At 38.1% G+C, this 24,692-nt stretch overlaps 1 protein-coding gene across 5 annotated transcripts in view; it reads left to right on the top strand.

Moving 5' to 3' along the window:
• Positions 1-24,692, top strand: part of mib1 (MIB E3 ubiquitin protein ligase 1) — a 75,765-nt gene that overhangs the window by 22,422 nt on the left and 28,651 nt on the right. For all 5 annotated transcript variants that reach the window (XM_048162960.1, XM_048162959.1, XM_048162961.1 and 2 more), the window contains exons 10-12: positions 2,352-2,459; positions 6,923-7,120; positions 8,122-8,273. In XM_048162960.1, coding sequence (XP_048018917.1) covers positions 2,352-2,459; positions 6,923-7,120; positions 8,122-8,273 — 458 coding nt within the window. The remainder of the gene's footprint in view (positions 1-2,351; positions 2,460-6,922; positions 7,121-8,121; positions 8,274-24,692) is intronic.

Genomic DNA, 24,692 nt, shown 5'->3' with positions numbered 1-24,692 from the left:
ATTAGTAAAATCTTGTTAACATTAGTTAATGCACTGTGAACTTGAACAATGAACAACTGTATTTTCATTAACTAATGAAGATTAGTAAATACAGTAACAAATGTATTGCTTGTGGTTAGTTCATGTTAGTTAATACATTAACTAATGTTTAACTAATGAACCTTATTGTAAAGTGATACCACATTGTCCTGTGCATCATTTCCACCCCCAATGTAATGCCAAATTTAGCATTTTAATCAAGAGTTAATTTTTTGCTAACCTTTTACCATATGATTGAAGTATCACAATAATATCGTATCATGAGTTCAGTATCGTGATATGTATCGAATCGTGACATGAGGATATTGTTACATCCCTAGTTGCTTGTGTACATTACGAAATGAAAATCACTTGACCACTCTCTTGACTACGCTCTTGGTCTCACCACAATAATAATGGGGAACTTGAATCACCACAATAATATGATTGTGCCAAAGATTGCACAGCATGTTGATTACATTGAAATGTGGGGGAAGTTAATTGAAGTTTTGTTTGGAATAGTGAAACTAGACACTGGAATGCAGTCCATAATGAATATGTGAGATGGCAATGATCCTTGAAACGGTTTTTGATATTAGTAGGATTCCCATGGTCTTTCTAAATATAAAAGAATAGCACTGTCCACACCACAGCTATAACGTTATAGAGAAAAGATATCATTGGGATCACTTTCAGAACGATTTTTTTTCCCAGGTATTAAATGATAAAACACTGATATCCAATCAGAATCTATTCTAATTTAAAGGCTCACGCATTTAAAATGGCAGATGACATTGCGGAGAAGTTAATCTTCGAGGTCCAGAAAAAGCCACCACTGTTTGACAAGTCAAACCCCTTTTTCATGGATACTGTAAAGAAAAATTATATAATGAAAATGATCAGTCATAGCATACCCTCGGAATAAATGGTGAGAAGTATTAACGATGAGATTAATATGCCAGGCTAGCAAACAGTGTAACATAAAATTACCTCAGGTATCCAACGCTAGTTTCGACAACATTGTCTTGTTTGCTCTGAAGTTGCAGTGTAAAAGACTAGGCATTGTTTTTATTCCACTATATTATCTTTGTCAGCTAAATTCACTGTTAGATTAGATCGATTACACTAGCTATTCACTCGAAACATGCTGAGGACATCTGCTGGTTAAAGTCATGTAAATGCAACAAGAGCCGCAAGAACATGTTGTAGACACTCTGAAACCGCAGCACGCAAGCTTAGAATAAACAGGCCATTATTGTTTGTTGGTGTGTACGCAAATATAGTTATAAAAAGTAGAACTGTTAAGGTACTAAAACAAGCACCAACTTCTTGGAGATCAAAGTTCCTCATGCTCAAGCAGCATTAACAAGCTTTGCCATTAAACTCTAATACCAACCCTCCATCTATCCTGCCTCACTTCTGAAAATTCCTTAAATAATAATTACTTTCTGCCTTTAGTTAATTGGAACATACCATTTTTGCATTGTCAACACAAAATCTTGATGAATCTTGATGGAAATAACATCACAACATTTATTTCCATCGAGAGTGCATCAATTTTTGGTCAAGATCTTGTATTGACAATGCAAGAGTTGAGCACTTTGTAAAGTCTACTCCAGTACATCCCAAAGATTTCAATGAATTTAAGGTCTGGACTCATAGGTGCCAATTCATGTGTGACAATGATTCTTCATGCTCCCTCCCAACCATTCTTTCACAATTTGAATTGAATCTTGACATTGTCATCCTGGAATATGACCATGATACATCTTCCTACATGGTTAAGAAATGAAAAGCTACACACTCCATCAATTAGGATAAAAAGAACTGTTCACAAACATATAACATGCCAGAAACATACTAATCACTGCAATAATGATCCAATCATAGACTCCTATTTCTTTGCCTATTTAAATCCAAACAGTGACTTTTTTTTTCTTTGGCCGGGCAGTGTAAATAGTGTTTTTTTCATACCTTATTGGTTTATGCTGGTGCCGTGGCGGGCTCTGTGCTCTACCGCCCCTCACTCAAGTAATTGCTTTGAGCAGAGGGAGGGAGAGACAGGAATGGAAGTCAGATTGGCTTGGGTGACTGGCCAAATTATATGCTCGGCAGGACAAGACATGTCCTGCAAATACACCAGGGGCTCCAGTATTAATATTCATGCCTTTGCACACTGGTTTAGCTTACCGCAACACTGCAGATTACAATTAGACTCTCATCTAAACACACATACACATGAACTCACCATACACCTTTTAAAGAATGACACAAACATGTAATGAGAGCTGCGCATAGCTTGATGTCATCAGCCATGCCTTTTTTGTTTTCAGGTGAACGGGCAGTGCGCAGGACACACTGCCATGCAGGCAGCCAGCCAAAATGGCCATGTGGACGTCCTCAAACTGCTGCTGAAACATAATGTAGACCTGGAGGCTGAGGTTTGTACTTCTCCCTTCCTGTATCATTCTCCTGAACCACCTCTGCTCACTGTTGCCTGTTTTCCCCCTGAAGTTTATTGCATTTAGAACAGGCTGAACCATAATATGCGGTCGTTTGACTGCTGACCTTAACCCACTTCTTGTTTTTCATAGTTCAAACACCTCAAGCAGAAGTTCTTGTCGAAAGTAGACCTCATGGAGCTAGATAATGGTGTAATAATTGATTCTGTTATTTGAAATCAAATACCCAAACAAACACGCCCCTCCCTTCATTGCTCCGCCCCCAAAATGCACAAACATGCTATGCAAGAATGGAAATCTGTTTATCGTTGCTGAAGCAAAACAAAATAATGGTTAGCATAAAGTAAAGCGAAGATGGCGAATGAGTGATAATGAAGAACAAAAAATTAATATACAGTACACAAGGGTATATACAAGTGAAACAAGTGTTTATATTTATATTGACAAGGCTTAAGGTACTTCAGAGGCATATTGAGATACTGAACCCCTCAATTCCTGTATTATATGGATAAGTTAACGTTAACATGCACTCAGCATATCTACTGTTTGCTTATGTAGAGGGAGGGAAAAAAACAGGATGCTGGGAACACTGGCATTGTTATTCAAGCCACGTGAAGGGTTCTCCGCTCGCAATCAAGCCCGAATATTTATTTTCTGTTGTCTGGTAATGTTTCTGGGGCAGAAAAAAGCTTGTTGCTTTGGAAAAGATCATACATGCTGTTGTGAGTGCTGTTAGCTTTGAGCAAACTTCCACAAATCACTTTTTCCCCATTTCACTGGTTTTGTTTGGTTGTCTGTTATGGATTGTAATGGCAGCAGATTTTTTTTTTTAAATCTCATGAAAGTGATTGTGTGTAATATAATTTTTATATTACCAAATATTAAATAAAATAATTTAAAATATACAAATTTTATATTACTAAACATGCCAAACAAGGTACCCTGTTAAAATCCCATGCAAAGTAATTAAATTATGTCACATGATTACTTAAAGTTTGGGTTGTGCTCTCATTTTAACCAGTGTTATTTTAGTGTTATTATATGTATATACTATTATAGGATTTATTATTTTATATCAGTTTTAAATTTAGTTGTTTCTTTTTAGTAATTTAGTTTTCTTTTTTTAAATTTAATTTTTATTTCAGTTTTATTTATTTAGTTTGAATTTATTTATTTCAGTCAGTTGCCAAGGAATCATTTTTAATATTAGTTAGTTAGAATTTAGGGCTGCCAAACGATTAATCACGATTAATCACATCCAAAATAAGCTGGTTTTTACATAATATATGTGTGTGTACAGTGTATATTTATGTATATTTAAATACGCACACACACATGTATATATTTAAGAAATTATATATATCTCAAATCATATTATATTACATTATTATATATCAATTTTTCTTAAATATATACATGCATATGTGTATTTATATATACATAAGTATACACCGTACAAACACGCATATTATGTAGACACAAACTTTTATTTTGGATGCGATTTAAATGTGATTAATCATTTGACAGCACTAATTTACATAACACTGATTTTAATTTTTACAGACTGAATGTTAAGAAATCCTAGTCCTTACAGGATGTCTTATAGTTTAAATGATGTTTGTTTTTCCTGTTATTTTCACATATGGAATTCTTAATGAAATATTGTGATTCAGTGGAGAAAAGCAGTTTGGACTTATTGCCACAGTCAGTCGGAGGAATGAATATATTATTAGGGAGTCTAATTTATGGCTGCAAATCACTTTTAACCTCAAATTAATTAGCCAGAAGATTTGCATCATTATAAGGCAGTTGCCTCAGTAATGATTGTGTGCCCATAAACATTCCTCTAGTGCTGTCACGATTCCTTGATTAAATCCGATTACTCTATTTTAAAAAATCCTCAATCGCAATTTACCTGTTTCGAGTAACCAGCAAAATACCGGAAGTGGCGCATTCCACAAGCGAGAATCCATGAACCAGATTATTAGACCATTTTCTAAGACTGCACGCTGTATTAAAACCATTTAAAAACCATACTATAGCATAGTGCTATTGTGAATTCAAGTAAATATATTCTATATATATATGGGCATTAATTATTTACATGCATATAGGTTACGTACTTCTCAGATCAGCTCCGTTCACAGTAAATGCTGCTCCACATGAACTGTTATCATTTACATGCGTGGAGCTCGTCTCTATCTCTGCATATGCTGCGAGTTTGGGTTGCTTATTAATATATTAAAAGATTAATTAAACATTTGAATTAAATATCATTTTTGCCAATATTAAACAAGGATTTGATCTGCTGTAAAGTAGAACAACACCAGGCCATTGGCATTTGTTGTAATCAGTGTTGGGAGTAACGCATTACAAGTAACTTGAGTTACATAATCCGTTAATTACTTTTTCAAGTAACTAATAAAGTAACGCATTACTTTTTCACATTTATTGACTGACAGCTCTCCTGTCCCCATGTTGAGAGAAATAAAGTGAAGAGGTGTTGTGTACGCTGTGTTAGGGTTGGGCGATGTCCCCTAAATTGGCAGTTGACGATGTTTACAGTAAAACATCGCGATGGACGATGATATCGTCGGGTGGGGGTGGGCGGGTCATTTTAATTATTTTTAATTTAAATACATATAAGTACAAACAAAACAATAAATTTAAAGTTTGTAAAATACACACTGATGTATATAGAAGCGGCAATAACAATTCTTTCCATTATAATTAGAGGGCATGTTTTATTCATACCAGATACACATTGTGTAAGTAACTTTAAAGTTTACTCTATTCTTCCCCAGTTCACCGCTTACTTACTTCGGGAGAATTGGATGAATTCACACGTTGTAAATCCAACAGAACCTGCGGCACAAACTAACATGGCGGCGCCCATAAAGGTGCTCATATTTGACAATCGGAATATCAGATATTTTTTATAGTTAACAAATTTGTGAATATTTTGAATAAAAAAGGAAAACTGAAATAAAAGCGGATCATCAGTCATACAGCGCTGCGGTGTGTGACATGACAAGCGATGACGCGTCACCATGGAAAGAATAAAGTGATACGTTCTAAATAACGTTCGGCAGAATATTTTAAATTTACGTGCGAAAGGGTTATTTTATTTCCCAACTAATGACTCATCCGGGCTTTCCAATAGGTATGCCTGACACGGTATTTTCACAGACTAACACACGTCACGTCTCTGGCATAAACTACAGTATTTAAAATAGCATATATGCATTAGTTATATTCTCAATTTAATTTACAGAGCAATTCCTGCAAAGATTTTAGGTTTACTATAGTCTATAGAGAGTGTGTTGACTCGCAAGACTCACAGCAGAGCGGGACGGGGGCGTGGCATCACGATGGTGTCTCTCCATCGTGATGTCGGTCAGCCATCACGATGGACGATGATATCGTCCATCGGCACAACCCTACGCTGTGTAAGAATGACTTGTACGAAAACATTCAGTATTCCTCAAAATTAATAAAAACTGTGAAAGGCAATCTCAGAATTTTATGCAAACCTGAAATATTTAAATATATTAAATTACACAAATATACTTTATGTATTTAATCTCACTTTATTAACCAGTGTCTTTGCTGCTGACCTTCAATGATCTAATTCAACCTTACTAATAAGCAAAAATTACTTTAGATTAGATTTCAGAAATAAAATTGTTGAACTTCCTTCTCCTGTATCCTATTCTTCTTTAATCCAGAATGGCAGCATAGCTGAAAGGTTTGTTTGAGCTGTGCCCTCTACAGTACAGGTGTAAATATGCATTTCCTTCAGTTTGAGGCTTATTCATTTCACTTTAGGTGTGAAAGGGCCTTAACATTTGCCAAAAAATAGAACTTTTTTTTGGTGGTGTTAAAAAACAAACTAGCAAGCCCAGCCCAGGTGAGAAAAAGTAACGCAAAAGTAATACACCGGCAATACTTTTCATAATAAGTAACACAATTAGTTACTTTTTGCGGAATAGCGTAATATTGTAATGCATTACTTTTAAAAGTAACTTTCCCCAACACTGGTTGTAATAATGTTCATAAGATGATTGTTTATATTATGTGTATTATGTATTTTAACATTTGTTGTTTTATAAAACCATATGATTACTGGCTTTTGGTACTTTATTTGAAGCAAATATTATTGCCTCGTTGTTATATATGTATTTTAAGTCATTTTAAAGGCTTATGTCTTTGCTTTGGTCTAATTTTATTACCACAAAAAATGATTACTCGATTAATCGTCAAAATAATCGACCGATTACTCGAATACCAAAATAATTGTTAATGACAGCCCTACTTTCCTAAGCATTTTTACTTTTCTAGGCCAGTTCTAGTTATAAAAAGCTTTAGAGTCAAATACAGAAATCAAACTCTGACATGTTTAAATGGGGATGCTGACAGTGATTGATGTGTGACTCTTTCAGGATAAGGATGGAGACCGAGCTGTCCATCACGCAGCCTTCGGGGATGAGGGTTCCGTCATTGAGGTTCTGCATCGAGGCGGGGCCGACCTGAATGCCAGAAACAAACGTAGACAGACACCCCTGCACATCGCTGTCAACAAGGGCCACCTACAAGTGGTGAAGACTTTGCTTGACTTTGGCTGCCACCCTAGTCTGCAGGTGAACTATCTGTTCAAGTATTTTTAGCCCCTGGTGTCTCAGTACCTCTCAGTTTAGAGAGTAAACTCTCTTCCTTGCTTCATCTTTTTGTTAATCTTTCAGTCACACCATCTGAGCTAAACTGATAGTTAGTCAGTAGCTTCTTGTAGTGCTTGTACACTGTCAGTCAAAAGTCTGAAGAATCATGTGACACTGAAGACTGTAATGATGCTGAAAATTCAGCTTTGCCAACACAAGAATTACATTTTAAAATATTTTCAAATAGAAAAGTTTTATTTGTTTATTTATTTATTTATTTATTTATTTATTTGATAAAGGACATTGGCAGATTTTGGACCCTAGTTCGGTAATAGTTATTGGCCGATGCTGAAAATCTCAAAATACCAAAATGTCATAAATGATATCACAAATGATATTTTGCCTCTAACTGATTGCAGTAATGAAGTATTGGCTTGACTTATATTTTTTTAATATCTGGTTATATTTTGTAGGAAGTTCAGTAAATACGGTCGTCTCAAGAATGACTTACATTGTCTTACATTTCTGATTTATTTGTCCAAGAAAATGTTGATTTGTCCTAAGCTATTGCTGCAATTTTGCTGCAACAAATAGATGATAGAGAGATGGTGCTTTCCCAGGTGATTGACACTCTGCGGCACTTTAGACATTTTCTCCTCTATTCAGCAGTGAAACAGTATATTGCAGTTTTACCATGATTCAGCACCGCTTGGTCCGCTACATTTCAAGAGCTATGGAAATGCTGTCACACTTAACATTGCAATAGAATGCCAGCATTTATTATGTTAGCATTTGCATATTTTAGCATATCTCTGTTTGTTCTGTGGTAACATTACATCATGCTGCATCACAACCTCAGTAAACTGAAACTTTACTCTTTTATTTGTTGTCTGTCTGTAAAGAGACTTAAATTAAACTGCTAGTCATTTATTTGCATTGCACCTTGTACTAAAGCCTGTGAAACTTTATGCTGCCTCCTGCAGGACTCAGAGGGAGACACACCTTTGCATGATGCCATCAGTAAGAAGAGGGATGACATGCTCTCTGTGCTTCTGGAAGCAGGTGCAGATGTCACAATTACCAACAATAATGGCTTCAACGCGCTTCACCACGCAGCTCTGCGAGGGAACCCCAGGTATGTCTTCGTAACTTGGGCTGAAATTGGGCTTCTGGTCAGTGAGAATTATGCAGCTCTGAATTTATTAAATGGTTTCTGCTCATATCTGGGGCCTGTACAGGACAAATTTTAATTTGTCTAAATGCAAAATAAATTATTTAATCTTAAATGCAGCACATTCACCATTGCAGCTTCACCAGTGGAGATGCTCACTTGCATGCCAACTACAGTAGGCACTTTGATTGCATTTTTATGTTCAATTTTCCTAGTAGCTGTAGAGGATTCAGTGCAGAATGTGTTGGATTTAAGACACTACTGTCATCATCCTCCTCTTTAACACATTTCTTCGACTGTAGCCTAAATGTTCAGATCAAGCAGTCAAATTATGCCTCTTGGTGGTTTTAACTCTTTTCATGCATGTCATTTCTTGGATCAGTTGCAAACTTCTCCACTTCATTTTTTCTTTTTTTATGGAACAGTAGAGTTATTCCTAACCCTAACTTCGAGCTGTTATGAAATTATGCTTTTATTTATATATAACATTCTGGATTTGAGATATATACATTTTTGCAAATAATACACATTAGAGGCTTTACAAAACCATTTGTTTTTTTAAGACTGTTATTTATATATTTTGCTTTAGTGTGCCAAACATTTAGATCTTTAAACATTCCTTTGCAAATATTGTAATTAGGGCTGTCACGATTCCTCAATTAAATTGGAGTGCTAGATTTATTGAGAAAAAAAAAAAAAAAAATCCACGATTGCAGTTTACGCGTGTCAATTAACCGGCAAAATTCTGGAAGTGGAGAATCCATGAACCGCATTATTAGACTGTTTTCAAAGGCTGAACAATAAGTTAAGAGCATTTAAAATCATAATATAGCATAGTGCTATTGTGAAATCACAAAAGCTGTGATTCAGTTCAGTAAATATATACACTGTGAGTTTCAGGGCATTCAGGGCCTAACCCTAACCCAGATTTGTACTGTAAATCATTTATAAACCTAAGCCAACACAAGAGAATACATCAGTATGTTTCTAAATATGCAAACTTTTGTTCATCACGATTTCCAAATAAAAGCTTAAACCCTCGCTCTGAGTTTGCATGTTTTGATGTCCACGTTTTTGTTCAAGAAATAACGGTGGCTGCAACATTTCTATCATAAAGAAATGGCCAAATATTAAAGATTAAGTGGACATTTGAATGATCATGCTGTAAAGTGTAACAACAACAATCACCAGGCTGTTGGCGCCCTCTGCAGGCATTGGTTTTAATATGTAATGTACATAAGTTGATTGTTTATATTATGTATATTACATTATGTATTTTAACAGTGTTGTTCAATAAAATCATATGAATACATCCTTTTGATACTTTATCTGAACCAATTATTATTGCCTCATTATTTTACTTATGTATTTTAAGTCATTTTAATGGTTATTGCTCACTGTTTATCTATTTCGATCTCTTTTTGTCACAAAAATTATTCGATTACTCAATTAAACTTCAAAATAATCGACTGATTACTCGATTACCAAAATAATCGTTAGTGACAGCCCTAATTGTAATAATCCAGTGAGATTTTGTATGAACTAGTCCTACAACATTAGATTATTCTAATGTTTGCAAGCATCTTGGAGAATTTTACATAGTTCTTTTATGGATTTAGACATCTCAATTGTTTCTGCCTTTTCATGTAATTCCGGACTGACTCGATGATGGTGAGATCAGATCTCTGTGTGGGCCAAACTTTGTTTGTAGGACTCCTTGTTGATATAAAAAATTATTATTACAATATTTGCAAATGGATTGTTTGTAAACCTAAAAGTGAGATTTCCTATAGATACACTAAAGTAAATTATATAAATTAAAGGTGCAATAAGTGATTTCTGATAAACATTGTTGATTTTTGAAATCAACCCAAACAAACACACCCCTCCCTTCATTGCTCTGCCTCAAATGCATGAACATGTAAAAGTGGATATCTCTTTATCATAGCAAAAGCAAAGCAAAATAATGCTTCACAAATATAAAGCGAAGATGACGAATGAACACCAAGAAAGGACAAAAAATTAAATGAATAAGTTGAACGAGTTTGCTGTTATGCCAGGTTCAGACTACGCAATATTTTTGTCTGTTACGATAGTCACTGTGTCAGATTATACGATTTTGACTCCTATATTCTCGGCGTGATGTGGACAAGAAACATGTCAGACTACACGTTGCTTCCCGACCAATCATGACATGTCTTTAATGACATGCGTGATGTCTTCGAGAAGGTGGAACTAGCGGCTGACTTCCGGAAAAAAGAGTGTAAACAAACTATGGCTACCAAAGCGGCGTGTTAGCTTAATGCTAATTCCAGTACTCACCGGGTTGCTGAAGCGCCTGGCTTGTCACTCAAAAAAACATTGTAAAGGCAGGAGTATTGTTACCATAGGTCCACGAACTTTTCCTCGACTGCATAATACCACCTAGCAGCACCAATACCATCGTCACTCTTTCGTTTTGCCTGTTGTGACGTGAAGTGACATTGTGGTTTACGAATTTGTAGTTTACGAATCGTCACGACACCCTACGTCAAACGGATCATGCCAAAATTGGGCTGATATCCTGTAGTCTGAACCCAGCATTAGTTGCCAGCAGCACACCAGCTCCAGACAAACTATGTCACTCAAAACTATCCTGTTACTATAGTTAACGTTACAACAACAGCATGGTTCTGTGAAATATAGCAAAACCAATGTACTCATGTATGGAGCAGAAAAAATGCAACCTCTGCTTCTGTTTTCAGGCCTTCCCGCTTCAGCGCTCTAATGCTGGAAATATTAACGCGACTTCTGAGCATTTCTCATTTGTAATGTCTCTCAGCCATCTCTCTTTCTACAGTCTTTCTTCAAATCTTCCTCTTCCTCACTCTCTCTCTCTTCCCCCATCATGAGTGGACACGCCCCCTACTGCTGATTGGCTACAAGTTTGTTGTGGTGCTCGGTCTGATTCACTTTCAACAGCGTTTCTCAGAAATTGCTTACTGCACCTTTAAATATGTAAATAACCATCTTTAAAAAATATTGTTGTGAAGCATCTAATCTATATAAGACTTTATATAAAAAGTAGCACAGAAGCACATTATATATTATTTATTTAATTTAATTGATTTTACTAATATTTTTAGTGCACTTAGTGCAATACAAAATTGCTGTACAGTTTAGTTACAAATCCCTCAGTGAAATTATCAATCTTGACTTCAATCTCCCATTGGCAACATGGGGATTCTTTTTTATTGACTCTGTGGATGAAGAACTGCCTGGGTTAGTATTTATGGCTCGCTTGTACAGTAGAGCCTTGCTTGGGAGCAAACCCTGTCCCTTCACCATCAGAAAGTCCTAGAGATATATAGCTCTCATCCAGCTCACCATTTACTTGTATTTCTTGCACGAGCTCCCACCGCTGTGGTCTTCTCTGAGCAGAACTCTTTCTTTTACCAAAGCCACTTTTAGTCCAATCCTGTAGCATAGACCTGAGTATGCATTTACTAGGTCTGAAGACTTGTATTTATTTATAAAATGTTGTTTAGTTTATTTCTAAGTCATGCTCTGCTTTAAAATATTTAATTTCCCATTGAATCCACATATATTTCTCAGGACTTGTCTAATTGGAGACATTTGTATATGTAGTAGTAGTAGTAGTAGTAGTAGTAGTAGTAATAGTAATAATAAAAAATATATATATTTTAATCAATTCATAGAAGATTCTAACCTGAGAAGCAATGTTTGTTTGTTTTTTTTTTGTTTTGTTTTTCCCCCCTCTCTCCTGGAATTCAGTATTGTCCACTGTTTCATAATATTCCTATTAATATTTTAAGTAACCCAGTAAATATTTAAAACCCGTAGGTAGCAGCCTGTCTCCTCTGACACCATTTTAACCAGCTGTTGAATTTTATCACAGAAACCTGTCGCAACAGGGAACACGTTTTTTCATCCTTGCATGTTCTCCTAAAGTCTTTTACACACTGATGCACATCCATCTTTGCTTTCTCAATTGTTTTAGCCTTGGTCGGCTTTAATGATGGCTGCGTAAAAAGTACAGTCATAACCTTAAACAGGAATTTTAAACATCCAGACTAATCACACAAGCCTGTTGGACTGTCAGAAAACACTCTGCTTTGGAATGCATGCGCACTTGATTCTTGAAATCTGCACTACTTAGACACTTATCATAACTAGTGTTTTATTTTATTAACATTTTATTGAATAATCACTGAATATTTCCCCATATCTATACATTGTGAGTTTGCACCCTGTGGATGTGTTCATAAGCTTGTTTGTTTTTTCCTCCTCCTTATGTGTTTATGACAGTCCCAGGCTGAGAGCAGGACTGGTTCCTCTCAGTGGCTCTCTGGATGGCTGCTAGAAGGCAGTTGTGCTCCAGCACTGTAAACAGTATGATTAATAGCCCATGACTCATAACACAGTCCACAAACAGGCCATGCAGAGGCGGCCGCTGCACAGTCCCTGTTACTACTGTACAAATGGGCCGCCACATGAAGTCCCACCCTCAAATGCACTACCGTGTGCTACCTCTGTTACATCTGCTTAGTTCGAGCCTTAGCCAATTGTCCCATCGAATGCTGGCAGTGGAACCCGGTATGATAGGAACAGAGTTTGGCACTAATGAAAATGATTGGTCAATGAGGTGTTTTATATGTCTATAGAGAAAATGTAGAATACGAAAGCCAATGATCAGCACAGATTATTATGGGTTGTTTGTGCCTCTAGTGTAGCCACATTGTCAGGTGCATTACCGTTTTCCTGCTTCATTTTGAGCCAATCAGTGGATTTATTTATAGAGACCTGGGTCATAGTTTTTCCATCTTACGGTAGTTGACACAAAACTTTTTTTTTTTTTTTCTGACTGCAATATTTAATTAAAACCGTATTTCCCCTAATACTTATTATACATGCAGTTTTTGGGTCAATGACCTTGACTTTTTTAAAATTAAAAATACATTAAAAATGCCATACATACAATGACTTGAATTTAATTGGACATGAAAAACTTCATATGTATGTTTTTTTCTCTTTGTATTACTGACTGATTATTGACTGATCTCACCACTGTGGAAAAATTACTCAGAAAAAAATTGCTCAAAATTACTTGGTCATAATGCCCAAGCCTAAAAGTGTTGAATAATCATGATTACGATATTGACTAAAATAATTGTGAATATGATTTTTGCCATAAGCACCCCTACCCTGTGGTTTTCTGCCACAATAAATTTATTTTTGAAAACAAATAAATTAAGACAGCCATAATTATTAGTATTAGTATAATTTTACTGTTGTTATCTAAAATATTATTATTATTAGTTTTGTGTTTACCTTCTATTTTTGTCCTTTTCTGATCACATGCCTGAGAATAAAATTATGAACGAAAACCATAATTAGTTTAAGGCATAATCTTGTATAATTATTTATTATTATTTTTTTTGGGACAGAAACTGCTTTACCTTACTGATATTTGAAAACTTTTTTTTTTTCCTGATAAAGCCAAGTTATTTAGTGTGACCAACATGCAGACATAAAAAAGGGAGTCTTGCAGATATGACTGACATAGCAAGGTCAAATTGTGGGGCGACTTATATACAAATATACATATACTTTTTGAAAAATATATTTTTAAAACCTTTTTAAAAATATGTACACGTATTCAAGACATAAGGAAAATATTATTTGTTACACCACATTTTTTAGCATCCTTAAATTTAAACTTATTAAAAATGATATAATTGTTTTTAAATACAAGAAACCAACATGAACTTGACACAGTTTTAATGTTTTTTTTTTTTTTTCACCTTTTCTTTATTGTGCCCACTTATTTATTTTCTATTTTTTTTTGTCATTGACCCTTTTATGAGCTCATTTCATTTGTCACACTCAGAATTTAGGATTTATATAATAATAAAAGCTAAAAGGTGATTTTTAAAAATCCTAAAAGAAATTGTGACCAGTTACAGCACTTAAAACATGTATCATTGCATAATTGTAACCTAAAATATTGATATTAAAAGAAAAACTACCTCTCTATATAATGAATATGGATGGAGTTGCAGAGCAGGTTCAGCATGACATGGTGGCAGATCAGTGTAATTATGGGTGAAATTATGATGCAGCATTGCCATCCATGTGACTGAGGGAAGGATGCTGCTCTGATGCAGAGGAGAGGGGGTTCACATCGCATGCCTGTGCTGCGTCAGTGTGCCAGGGGGCCATAATTGGTGGACTCTCTCTGTGTATGATTTGTGTGTACAACCCCCCACACTTAGAAGCATCTGGCTTTCATCTCCACTCCCCTCTCTGCAGGCAGAGAAGGGTTACCGAGAGACACGCAGGCTACCGTTCCCGCATGTGTCGCAGTGAGCATGTGCTGCAACTGCTCTCCTCCCCTCTCTCTTGACTTTCTTTTGCTCCCCGTTTTAGCAGTGTGGATGTCAGTCCTCTGCTTAGCCCAACTTTACACCCCCATTGCGTCACAGTACCTTCTTTTCAGAACTTGTATTTGCCTGCTTTCTAATGGTGACTGATGCAATTATATTTTAAACCCACTCTTTAAAAAGACAAACTTATAAAACCCATGCTTGTAAAATTTTATTTCTTTAAAAAAAAAATCAGTTTGTAGAAAAGGCAGTCACAATACATTGTATTAACGTTTATTAAAAGCAGCTTTGTCACACTGATATTAATGAAATATATCATCTCAGTTTCCTGCGGAAGCAAAAAAGGCAAGATAGAAACAATTCATGTTGTCATCAAAGCATAGCTACAGCTGGTTGAAGGGGACCAAATCCATTGAAGAGGTGATTTGGTTCCATTTTACCAGCTTTAGCAAAGCATTGTGGTTTGCTGTTAATGACACTGATAATGATCAGCTTATGTGACCCTGTTTTATGACCTTAAGCAGTTAAACTTTGTGAAAAGTGACAAGCAATGTTGCATGGACTCATTTCAGACTGTTTCTCTACACCTATCAAATACATTTCATTGCACTCCAGAGGTTTTCTTTCTCGTTATTAAAAAAAAAAAAAAGAGAGAGAAATGTGCTCAGTGAAAAAGATAATAATCCATCATGGTGCACTCAAATTGAGTGTCCACGAGTCTTGTAGCAATAACAGCTGCTGATGGATTAAGACTGCCGAGGGCAGAGTGTCGCTTGGGCGATCAAGATGTCACCATGTGCTGCTTTTTGTAGTTGTCACTTTCTTAAATTTGAGAAAAAAAATTCAGTCATACTTGGCTACATTGCAGGGCTAATTTGCCTACTTAATTCAATAAAGGAGTGTGGTGTGGGAGTGCCTCTGAGACTGCTCGTGTGGTAATGTCAAAATGTCGAGACATTTGTACTACATGTCAGTCACAATTCGAGGCAGAAAGAACTCCAGAAGACAGTTCGGTGACATTGTTTCGTAAGACGCAGTTGACTGTCCATCAGCTTTGAGGCAGCCAAAAAGCCTCTTTAGCTCCTTAGCAGGTGGCCAGCTGAGAGTGTAAGCAAGGGGTCATTGCTGCTCAATATGGCGCTCATTAAACAGGGGTCAGTAAAGTGCTATTTACTCCACAGATCCCCCTCCCTGCATTACACAGACACTTGCTTGCGGCATTCTGGACAAAGTTCGGCCCCCAAATACACTGGCCATAAGAGGGCAAAAGCCAGGGATAGCAGCTGAACATTTGATAATGTCAGCATCTGCTGTGGGTGTCACTCAGGCTGGGGTTGAGGGTGAGAAAGAGGGAACACAGCCATACGACTGACAGGAGTGAACCATACAGCAAGCGGTGCACAAAAATGGAAAGAGCACAGCCCTACAGAGGACAGACGGGAGTGTCTGACATTCAGAAAAATGGGCCATAAGCTCTCCCAGGCTCCAGTCATGACCAAAAACCCTTACTGTATCTTTGCACACAATGCATCCATTACATTTTTTCTTGGCCTGTAACATGAATGAGTGAGAGGTTTAAAACAGAAGCTTTTATCAGACGTTGTGCAAGAAATTGCAGGTGCGCTCTAACTTTAGTCATCACCGCAAATCAAATATTACCTCAGCAGTTAGATGACCTGGTGCACTGCCAAAGGCTTGGAGTAGGTTTGAGGCATTCAAACCCTTAACTGTCCTTGATTTACCTTATCCCCTCACACAAATGTTTTCATCACCTGTTGATCAGCTTAAAAGTTCAGCACTGTGTAATACATTTGTTCTTCTAGTACATTCATTCTACTGTGTTCACAGTAATTGTTATTGTAACCTGCTGCACACCAATAGACCAAAAATGAAAGAGATCATGCTTAGATGTTCTCTTCTGAGGCCTCCATCTACATTTTGTAAAGGACAAATGGAATCAGCTGACAGGCAGACCCCTCTGATCCTGCATTGTCACTTTTCCATGCTCTAATCTGACTACTCTGTGGTCCAGCAAAGCATTTGGCAAGCCTAGCAAACATGAACAATGGGGGCAGGAACGGGTGGCAGGGTGAAACAGACCACCGTACTATCCCGCAATGTGAGAGAAGCTTCCTTTTAATAGCCAAGAGCTGCTCACCTTTATGAAACTGATACCTCAGCAGCTTCCTTGTAACAAGATTCAATTTTCAAGATTCAAAGGGTCAAAAAAGTTAAGTTGTCCCAAACTTACCCTCTCTAGACAAGTTTGAAAAGATTAAGGTATTAATGGTTCTGGCGTATGTTGCTCCTGCAGGAACAGGATCTTAGTTGCAGCTGGCCACAATTCAAAGCCTAGAATGCAGCAAACTACAATAATGAAAGGAGCTCCTGTTCCTATGCCGTTGTCTCAGACCGTTATTGGATCTTTTAGGTTGCATTGACTGGACTCGTTCTGTCACCAAGAAAGTTGGCCCTACAAACTTAAATTTTAATGTTAGTCTACCTGCAGCAATGAACTATAGAATACCAAAACGAACTATCTAGCATCTCAGTTGCTCAATTAGGGAAGGGTGGTGGGGATTGCTGGTGAAGTCACTGAAAGAGCAGCAACTTCTCTCAGAATCCACTGCTGCAGTAAGTTTCTGCACCCCAGTTACAGAATTCGTCACACTGTCTCCGTGTACCAAAATTCAGTGATGCAGAGAATCATGGCAAAGTTTATAAACTGAGGATCAGTGCCTTACCAAGAATACATACTTCTTTACATTCCATAGCTGTTATATGTTCATATGGGCACATAAAGAAGTATGTACACCAAGTAGGCAGCCCCAGACACAGCTGAGTTTCCTTACCTTCTCTGATTTGATGTTTGGTTAGCGCAGCCCTTTTATAAACCAAATGCATGTTTAATCACCAGCGGTAGATCAGTGGCCATTTTTTTTTTTAACCATTCTGCAGAATGCAGAGGATTAGCATTATACATAAGGTCACTTTCACAGTTTCTTTAGGTCATGCTTTCTTTTGCCCCATCCCAACACTGTGTTACCAGTATGCATTACACATATTGGGGTTCACACAGTATTGCATCTTCTGTTGACCTTGTCTGTCCTCTGAAAGCATGAGGTATCCGTAGGGAAGTTGACAAAGAACAGTGCCATAGGTAAAAAGTTTAGTCTTTTTCTGTAATTGGAAAAATATGTTGTTGAAAAATAAGGGAAAGTGTCCTCTTCCATCCTTGTAGCCTGGATTTTTTTGTTGTCCATGAAAGTTCAAAGGACACCTTTTAAAAAAGGCGCATGTCTAATGTAACGGTGTCCTGAACACAGTATGTATCCCCTTTCTGCCCGTTTTCCATCCGGTTGTCTGTTCTTTAACCACATTCTCAGTTGTATGTCAGACTGGTTGCTGAGGTCCAAAAATGAGGTTGATCCAAGTGGAACAGGAAGCTATTGTGAGCAGGATTTGGGCTTTAGCCACACAGACCAGGCCAGAGGTCACATGCAAGAGCTAATGCCCACTCAGCAATAGTGATTTGGAACCAGTGTGCTGATTCTCCTTTCCTTTTTAATTTTTCTTCTCTTTTTAACCTCTTCTTTTTTTCCTGCAACCCCCCTCCCCCCATTCCCTTTTTTTTCCTGAGTTGACCTGGGTCTGTTTATTCTAGAAGCTTCTCTAGAGCTCTAATGCTATGTACTAGAGATCAATAACTGTTTGCATGGCAGCATGAAATGTTCAGTAGCTCTCTAATGAATCTTTGCTCCAGCTCCACACATTCCACAAGTCAACACCGCCCTGTCTCATCCCCCTCCTCTCAGGAGCCTATCCAATACCAGGCCAAAAGGAGAGGCGCATGGGTGGAAATATAACAGAACACTTAGACGGGCTATTCTGAGCAGGGGTGGAAATCCTGGGTGAGTTTGTGGTGCTTGACGGGGTTAGATATGGTATGGGGTATGGCTGGACTCTTGTGGCGCCACAGTGTTAGTAAAGATTTAGGGATGAGTGTGTTGAGAGGGGGAGATGGCACTGCAGCACTACAGCCCTACCCCTGCCTAATGATTGGTAAGCATGCAGAGAGAAACTGGGTTACTACCCTGGGTGTTGTGGGTTCACTCACTGACACACATATCAGCAGCCCTCCCCGGAGAATTAATATGCCATCACATCTGTTTTTCCATCAATCCGATTCACCCCCACCTGGCCTGAAACTCGCGTCCCACTGTGACACCAATGTCCCTTCATGGCTAGCGTACACCTGTCCCCCTGTTGTTACAGAAACAGTCTTGAATCACCAAACATGGTTCCAGTAATTTGAGCTGACCAGTGGAAAAATGAGTGTTGATAAAGTGTGTAACCATCCCGTTAGAGTGGTATTCCATACGAAAGTGTCTCAGAGTGAAAAGATCCAAGATAAAAGCTTCATGTTTCAAGAGCAGTGAGTTTAAGTTACTGAGTCCGTCTTTTAGATGTCTTCGGTGCTGCAGCCACGAGGTAATGAACCAGAGTGTGCTGTGCTGCAGCAGCCTGCTGCCTGACCAGCACTGGAAAAGCAAGAGACACGGAGAGAGTGAGGTAGGGCACGAGAGCGAATGAGTGAGCAAGTGACAGTATTCTAGCGAGCAAGCAAGCAAATCCATGCAGAGGACAGCAACTTTCCCCCGTTCCACCTACACCTGTCTGTCGGGCTGTTTCACACATCCCTGCTGTTTTCCTTGTGAAGAGGGGAAGCACTTACATATCCTGCTATAGGTGGTGTTCCCAGAGAAGTAATTTTTCCTCATGCTGCTGCAGAGCTGTAAATTCCACTCCCTCTCACCGACCACGCCACACACCGTGGCTGACCGGCCACGCGCTTAAACCCCAGTGCATCCGAAACGGAGAAGAAAAAACAGAGACGTCAGTGCGGACCAGCCGGCTTGGGGGGCGAACTCCTGTCCGGAGGGAGGAAGGCACAGGGAGCATATATTACCTGTCAGCTCAGTTTCCTCTGCTCTCTGCTCCTCCCTCTTTCTTCTCTTCTGTGTGTGAAGAGCCATAATGACCTCCGGAGTTCTCCAGCTGCTGCAGCCATCGCATGCCTGACTCGCTGATTCAGCTTCTCTGACGGGGGGGTGGGGGGGATACTGAACGTGTGTTGTAGAGAAGAAACAAGAGTGGTAAAGCGGGAGGGGTGGAGCCGGGTGAAGAAAGCATACTCACGGCTTACATTTAGGCAGGGATAGACATCATGCTGACACGAGGAGCTGTCGCTGCTGCTCTAAAAACGGGCAGAAAAAAACTGCAGCACTTTCACCCCCTCCTCCCTCCCATCTCTAGCATGTGCATTCTCAGTGAATTCAGTGAAGATGTGCATTACTGCTGGAGCTCTCTCTAGTGCTTTAGTGTTTTGACTAGTTTATTTCTGCTCTACATTGTGAAACGGCTGTTTTATACTCAAGCCACTGCCTTCTATAATGCCTTTTTCATTTCATAAGCAAATTTATAAAGTGTAAAAATAGTTGTTCTAATTTGAAGATGAATGTACATCAACAATCCACCAAGTATGCAGATTGTTGCTTTTCTGAAGCTTGCAGATACCTTTTTTATTGTAAACCATTTTTACTCTTTTCTTGGTAAACCTTATCTAAGGTGACTAGAGGTGATTATTTTGCTTTCAGAGACTCTCCATAATGTTCTTGAAGGTGAACGAAGAGCCACTAGTCACAAAAGGAGCCAGCTGTTGCGCCTTGAAGATCTAAATCATTAGCACTTTTTACCATGGGAAGCATTTGAAAACCAGATCCTCTTTAGTATCTTGTTCATCTCCCTGTGACCATATTTAGTCAACCAGTGCAAATAAAAACCCCCCCCTCCTCGCACCAAGGCAGCTGTCCCCCCTACAAGCTCTGGGAAGTATCCCATCCAGCGTTCCACCTATCGATTGTACATCCAGCAAGGCGAGTAGCTAGCCTGCGTTAGTGCAGCACTGGCTTGCTGGCCTGCTATTCGCTGTGTTATTTTTAGTAGCACCAAATAAAGTGGTCTCTCATGGTTCCACTTCTATTTCCCTCACTCCTTTCCCCTCCCCTGCTTTTCTAACACCCAGCCTCTCCACCCCTTACTCTCTCCATCTAAACACCCCCTTCGTACTCTCAGTTCTCTTTTAAATAGTGCCGGAACATGCTGCATATGGTAGATCTTGCTTCTCCTCAACACTATACTTAGTAACATATGCAGTTAGGTGTGAGAGAAGGTTTATGAGAAGTCTATAGAGTACTAGAGTGTAATTTGGATCAAACCTGTCAAGGCGTTTCAAAGTACACTAGCTTATCTGCAACTGTCGAACTTGTATTGATGATTTATCTTATTTTTCAAGAGCCACATTCAGGCTTCCTGAGGCACAGCCACAGAAATGTTTATTTAGGAGGTCCCATCATTCAGTGTGGCGAGCTGGTTTTAGCCAACAATGTCCTCTGTCATCTTACTGCTATGTCCTCCACTGCCGCTCTTCTCTCCATGCAGTAACAATGCTACATCTGCAGTCTGCTCACCCCCACGCAGAGATAATTAGTGCTTAAGGTATTATCTGTTATCTCAAAATAATGTTTTCACACCATTTAGTGTAATGCCTCTGTTAAATAATGTAAATCTTTAGTTGGAAATTGTCCTGAGGCTTCCCACCTTCCCACCCAGCTTGCAAGAGTGTTGGGCAAGTCTTTGAGGATAACAGTTTCTAAAATTCATTAAATTACTAAAAAGGTATCTTTGGTTAAAAAGTAAAAAATCATCAATCTTCAAGATTGTATACTGCTAGCAGAACCTTTTTTTTAATCAAGTCTCTTTTTTAATTGTGAAGTACTATTCAATTAATGCATTCACTGTCTAATGTATTGGCATTCAAATGCTGTCTGTATTTATGGGCCTTACAGAAATTGACTATTTGCCGGGTGTAATGCACTCTGAGTAATGCATCAGCTTGAAGCCCAACCCTCAGCTAAACAGCACCATTGAAAAAGACCAAATTTATAGTTCATGGGAATGCTAGCAGTTAGGGAACCATTAATTAAAATAAAAAAATCACCCAAAATCTGGGTCCTCGGAAAATGAATCTTCAAAGAAAGCCATCCCTCATTGAAATGTCAACAGAAAACATGGCTGTTTTAGCTCAAGTTTCAATAGTAAAAGGTTGACAAGCTTTGCAGTGACTGACATAAGAATGAATACTCAGGCCTAATGCCTCCATCAGTGAGGTCATCTATTGGTCTAGTCAGCCCTTTTTCAAGTCAATAGTCTTTTGAGGTAAATTCCACTCAATCTAGAATAAAGGAAAGTAAGCATACTATGCATATACTGTACAAATGTGTGCCATCTAATTTCCTCCTTTCGGTCATAAATTGTGAAAATTAAGTTGAGCAGGTTATTGATCAGAGAAAGCAGGGCCACTAATTGATGATGACTTGTATTCTATTTCTCTTCTACAGTTTAAGACAAATTGTTCTACATTGAACAGTGCCAGAAAAAACTACTGTGCCTGTGTCCATTGTAGAGATCCTGGTTTAGTCTTCTGGATTAAGTTGTGGTGGTTGTGAAAATGTAGATTAATTAATTAAAAGTTCTTGCTCATATTTTCACCCAGTTAAGACCATTTATTTAGGAAAGGTGGTCTAAATAAGTTGCTGCACTAAAATCAGTCATTTTAATCGCTAGAGGTGACTAGAATTTAGACTTCAAAACATTATAAAGTAAAATATTTTTTTAAAGTGTTTTCATTGAGATTTCCTAAAAATTATATTAGTAATTGAGAACCTTAAGAAATGAGAACCTTTTTTTTTTTTTTTTTTTTTTTTTTTTTGTTAAACCCATTAAAATCAAATCTATAAAGCCATACTGGAATGTTTGACATGTGTTCCATACTGGAATGTTTGACAAGGTCTGGTCCGAATACCATATTTTGAGCTTCGGAGCTCTGTAGTAATCATCACACAATATTCAAAGCTTTGGCGGGAGGGGGCTGGAGATATTCTTCTCTCTAATAAAGGCATGTGTAACGAGTAGAAATATGGTGTAGAAATATATGGCCCCTTTAAGAGCTGTGCGCTCCCGGTTGAACTGTCTCGAACGACTCGAGCACCGCATGTATGTGGGTTATTTCTGTTTTTCTGTTTCTCATTTAAAGTTATTTTCTTTATTAAGTAACGCTGTGGATGGCATAACATTTGCGATGGAGAGTTACACCTGTTTCATGGGGAATAAAGCGCCAGTTGTGAAATGTCTATCGCCTCTGTTAAGTCTGTCTGGTATCATAACTGAAGCTAAGTGAGCTAACGTATCCCTATTTGCTCCGTACTCAACGCGTTACAGCAGGAATCTCTGTGTGTCTGTTTGCATTTTGATTGTCAAGAACACGTTCAGAATTAATAAACTTTAAACCACTTTAAACAGCGTGAGTCAGAAGCGGTGCGCCTCATGCGGGCAGGGCTTATGCTGCGAGAACGGACTCTGCACTTATGATACAAAACACAGGTCTGTCAAGAGCAATACTTTTAAAAAGGTAGCCTAACATTTTTCTGACAAACAAATCGAAATCGGAATCGCCTGCTTTCAAATGGAGCGCCATTTAATAGACAGAGCCGTAGATCACTGACAAGCTACGCAACATTGCGTTCATTATCGCAGATGAATCGCCTTCGATAATGAACGTGATATTGCGTAGCTTGTCAGTGAACTACGGCTCTGTCTATTAAATGCCGCTCCATTTGAAAGCAGGTGATGGCGATTTTAGCGGTAATCAGGGAACCGGCTTTACTGACAAAAAACGCTCGTGACAATCGCATGTGATATATCGCCCAGCCCTACTGACTGATCAAGTTTATGGTCAACAAATGAGTTTTCTGAGGTATAATGTTATGTGACATTGTTTCCAACTCTGATTGAACTGATTAAGACATGATACAGATTTCGGTAAGCTACTGTGTCTTTCAACATATTTTCTGATGTTCATTCATGTTTATTTCATTTTGTAAAGTAGTAAAGAGGAAGGGATGATTGCGTTCACTCATGATCCACGACACCTGTTCAAGATTAAAACTGAAAACTGATGCACAGTCTTTATACAACTTTCTTTTCATAATATAAATAAATGTATAGCCTAGGCCCATTTGCTTATCCTGTAAGATGGTGAATAAAAATGAAAATGTGGACGAAAAAAGAAACTATTAAACATCTTATCATTAAAATCTAAAAATGAATAATTATGGGGAATAATTGATTATGACAGAATTTTACCATCCTGTCCGTCAAATTGACAGATTTTATAGTGTAAACATATTTAAGTGCGAATGAGAACCGTTTCGTGAGGGGGATGCCGGGTGTGCAAAAAACAAAACAAAAAAACTAATATTCGAATCCTAAAATTAAAAAACGAATACCAAACTACCAAATGAATATTCTGGTCCAACCCTAATGATTTGAGAACTTTGACTCAGCTTCACTTTGACAATCAGTGCTTTGACCAGGTGCACCACCCATCGGTAATACTCTGAAATTCTTTGAAAACTGTTTTGTAAGTGCTGAGTTCAGGTACCTCTTTAACAAGAGATCTCATCAATCACACTAGTACCTGACAGGCTGAATGGTGATAAGTATTGAGTTAAGCAGGGCTTTTAATTGCTATGGGCCTTGGGGTCTGCACAAAAAGACAAATGACTTTTTTAATGTTATGTGTCTGATTAATTTTGGCATAGCTCTTTAAGTCTAGATGCGACTGATAACAAACAACAGACCTGTCTGGGGAGCAAGATTTGATTTCTTATTTGGCATTGTACACCAAATAAAAAGTAGGCTGATGAGTCAAGACAGTTGGATTTTTTTTTTTTCTTTCACAATCAAAGACACCTTCACCTCGCTGTATAATCTTGTGCTTCTGCCTAAACACGCCTACCACATTCAGTGTACTTATAACACTATTCTCCACCCCTCGTTCCTCAGTCCTTTAAGCATTCCATCATGGAGTGGGTAA

The sequence above is a fragment of the Megalobrama amblycephala genome, linkage group LG17, assembly GCF_018812025.1.
Source record: "Megalobrama amblycephala isolate DHTTF-2021 linkage group LG17, ASM1881202v1, whole genome shotgun sequence".
Taxonomy (NCBI): Eukaryota; Metazoa; Chordata; class Actinopteri; order Cypriniformes; family Xenocyprididae; genus Megalobrama; species Megalobrama amblycephala.
The sequence above is the reverse complement of the archived record's forward strand: the minus strand, read 5'-3'. Positions and strand labels throughout refer to the sequence as shown.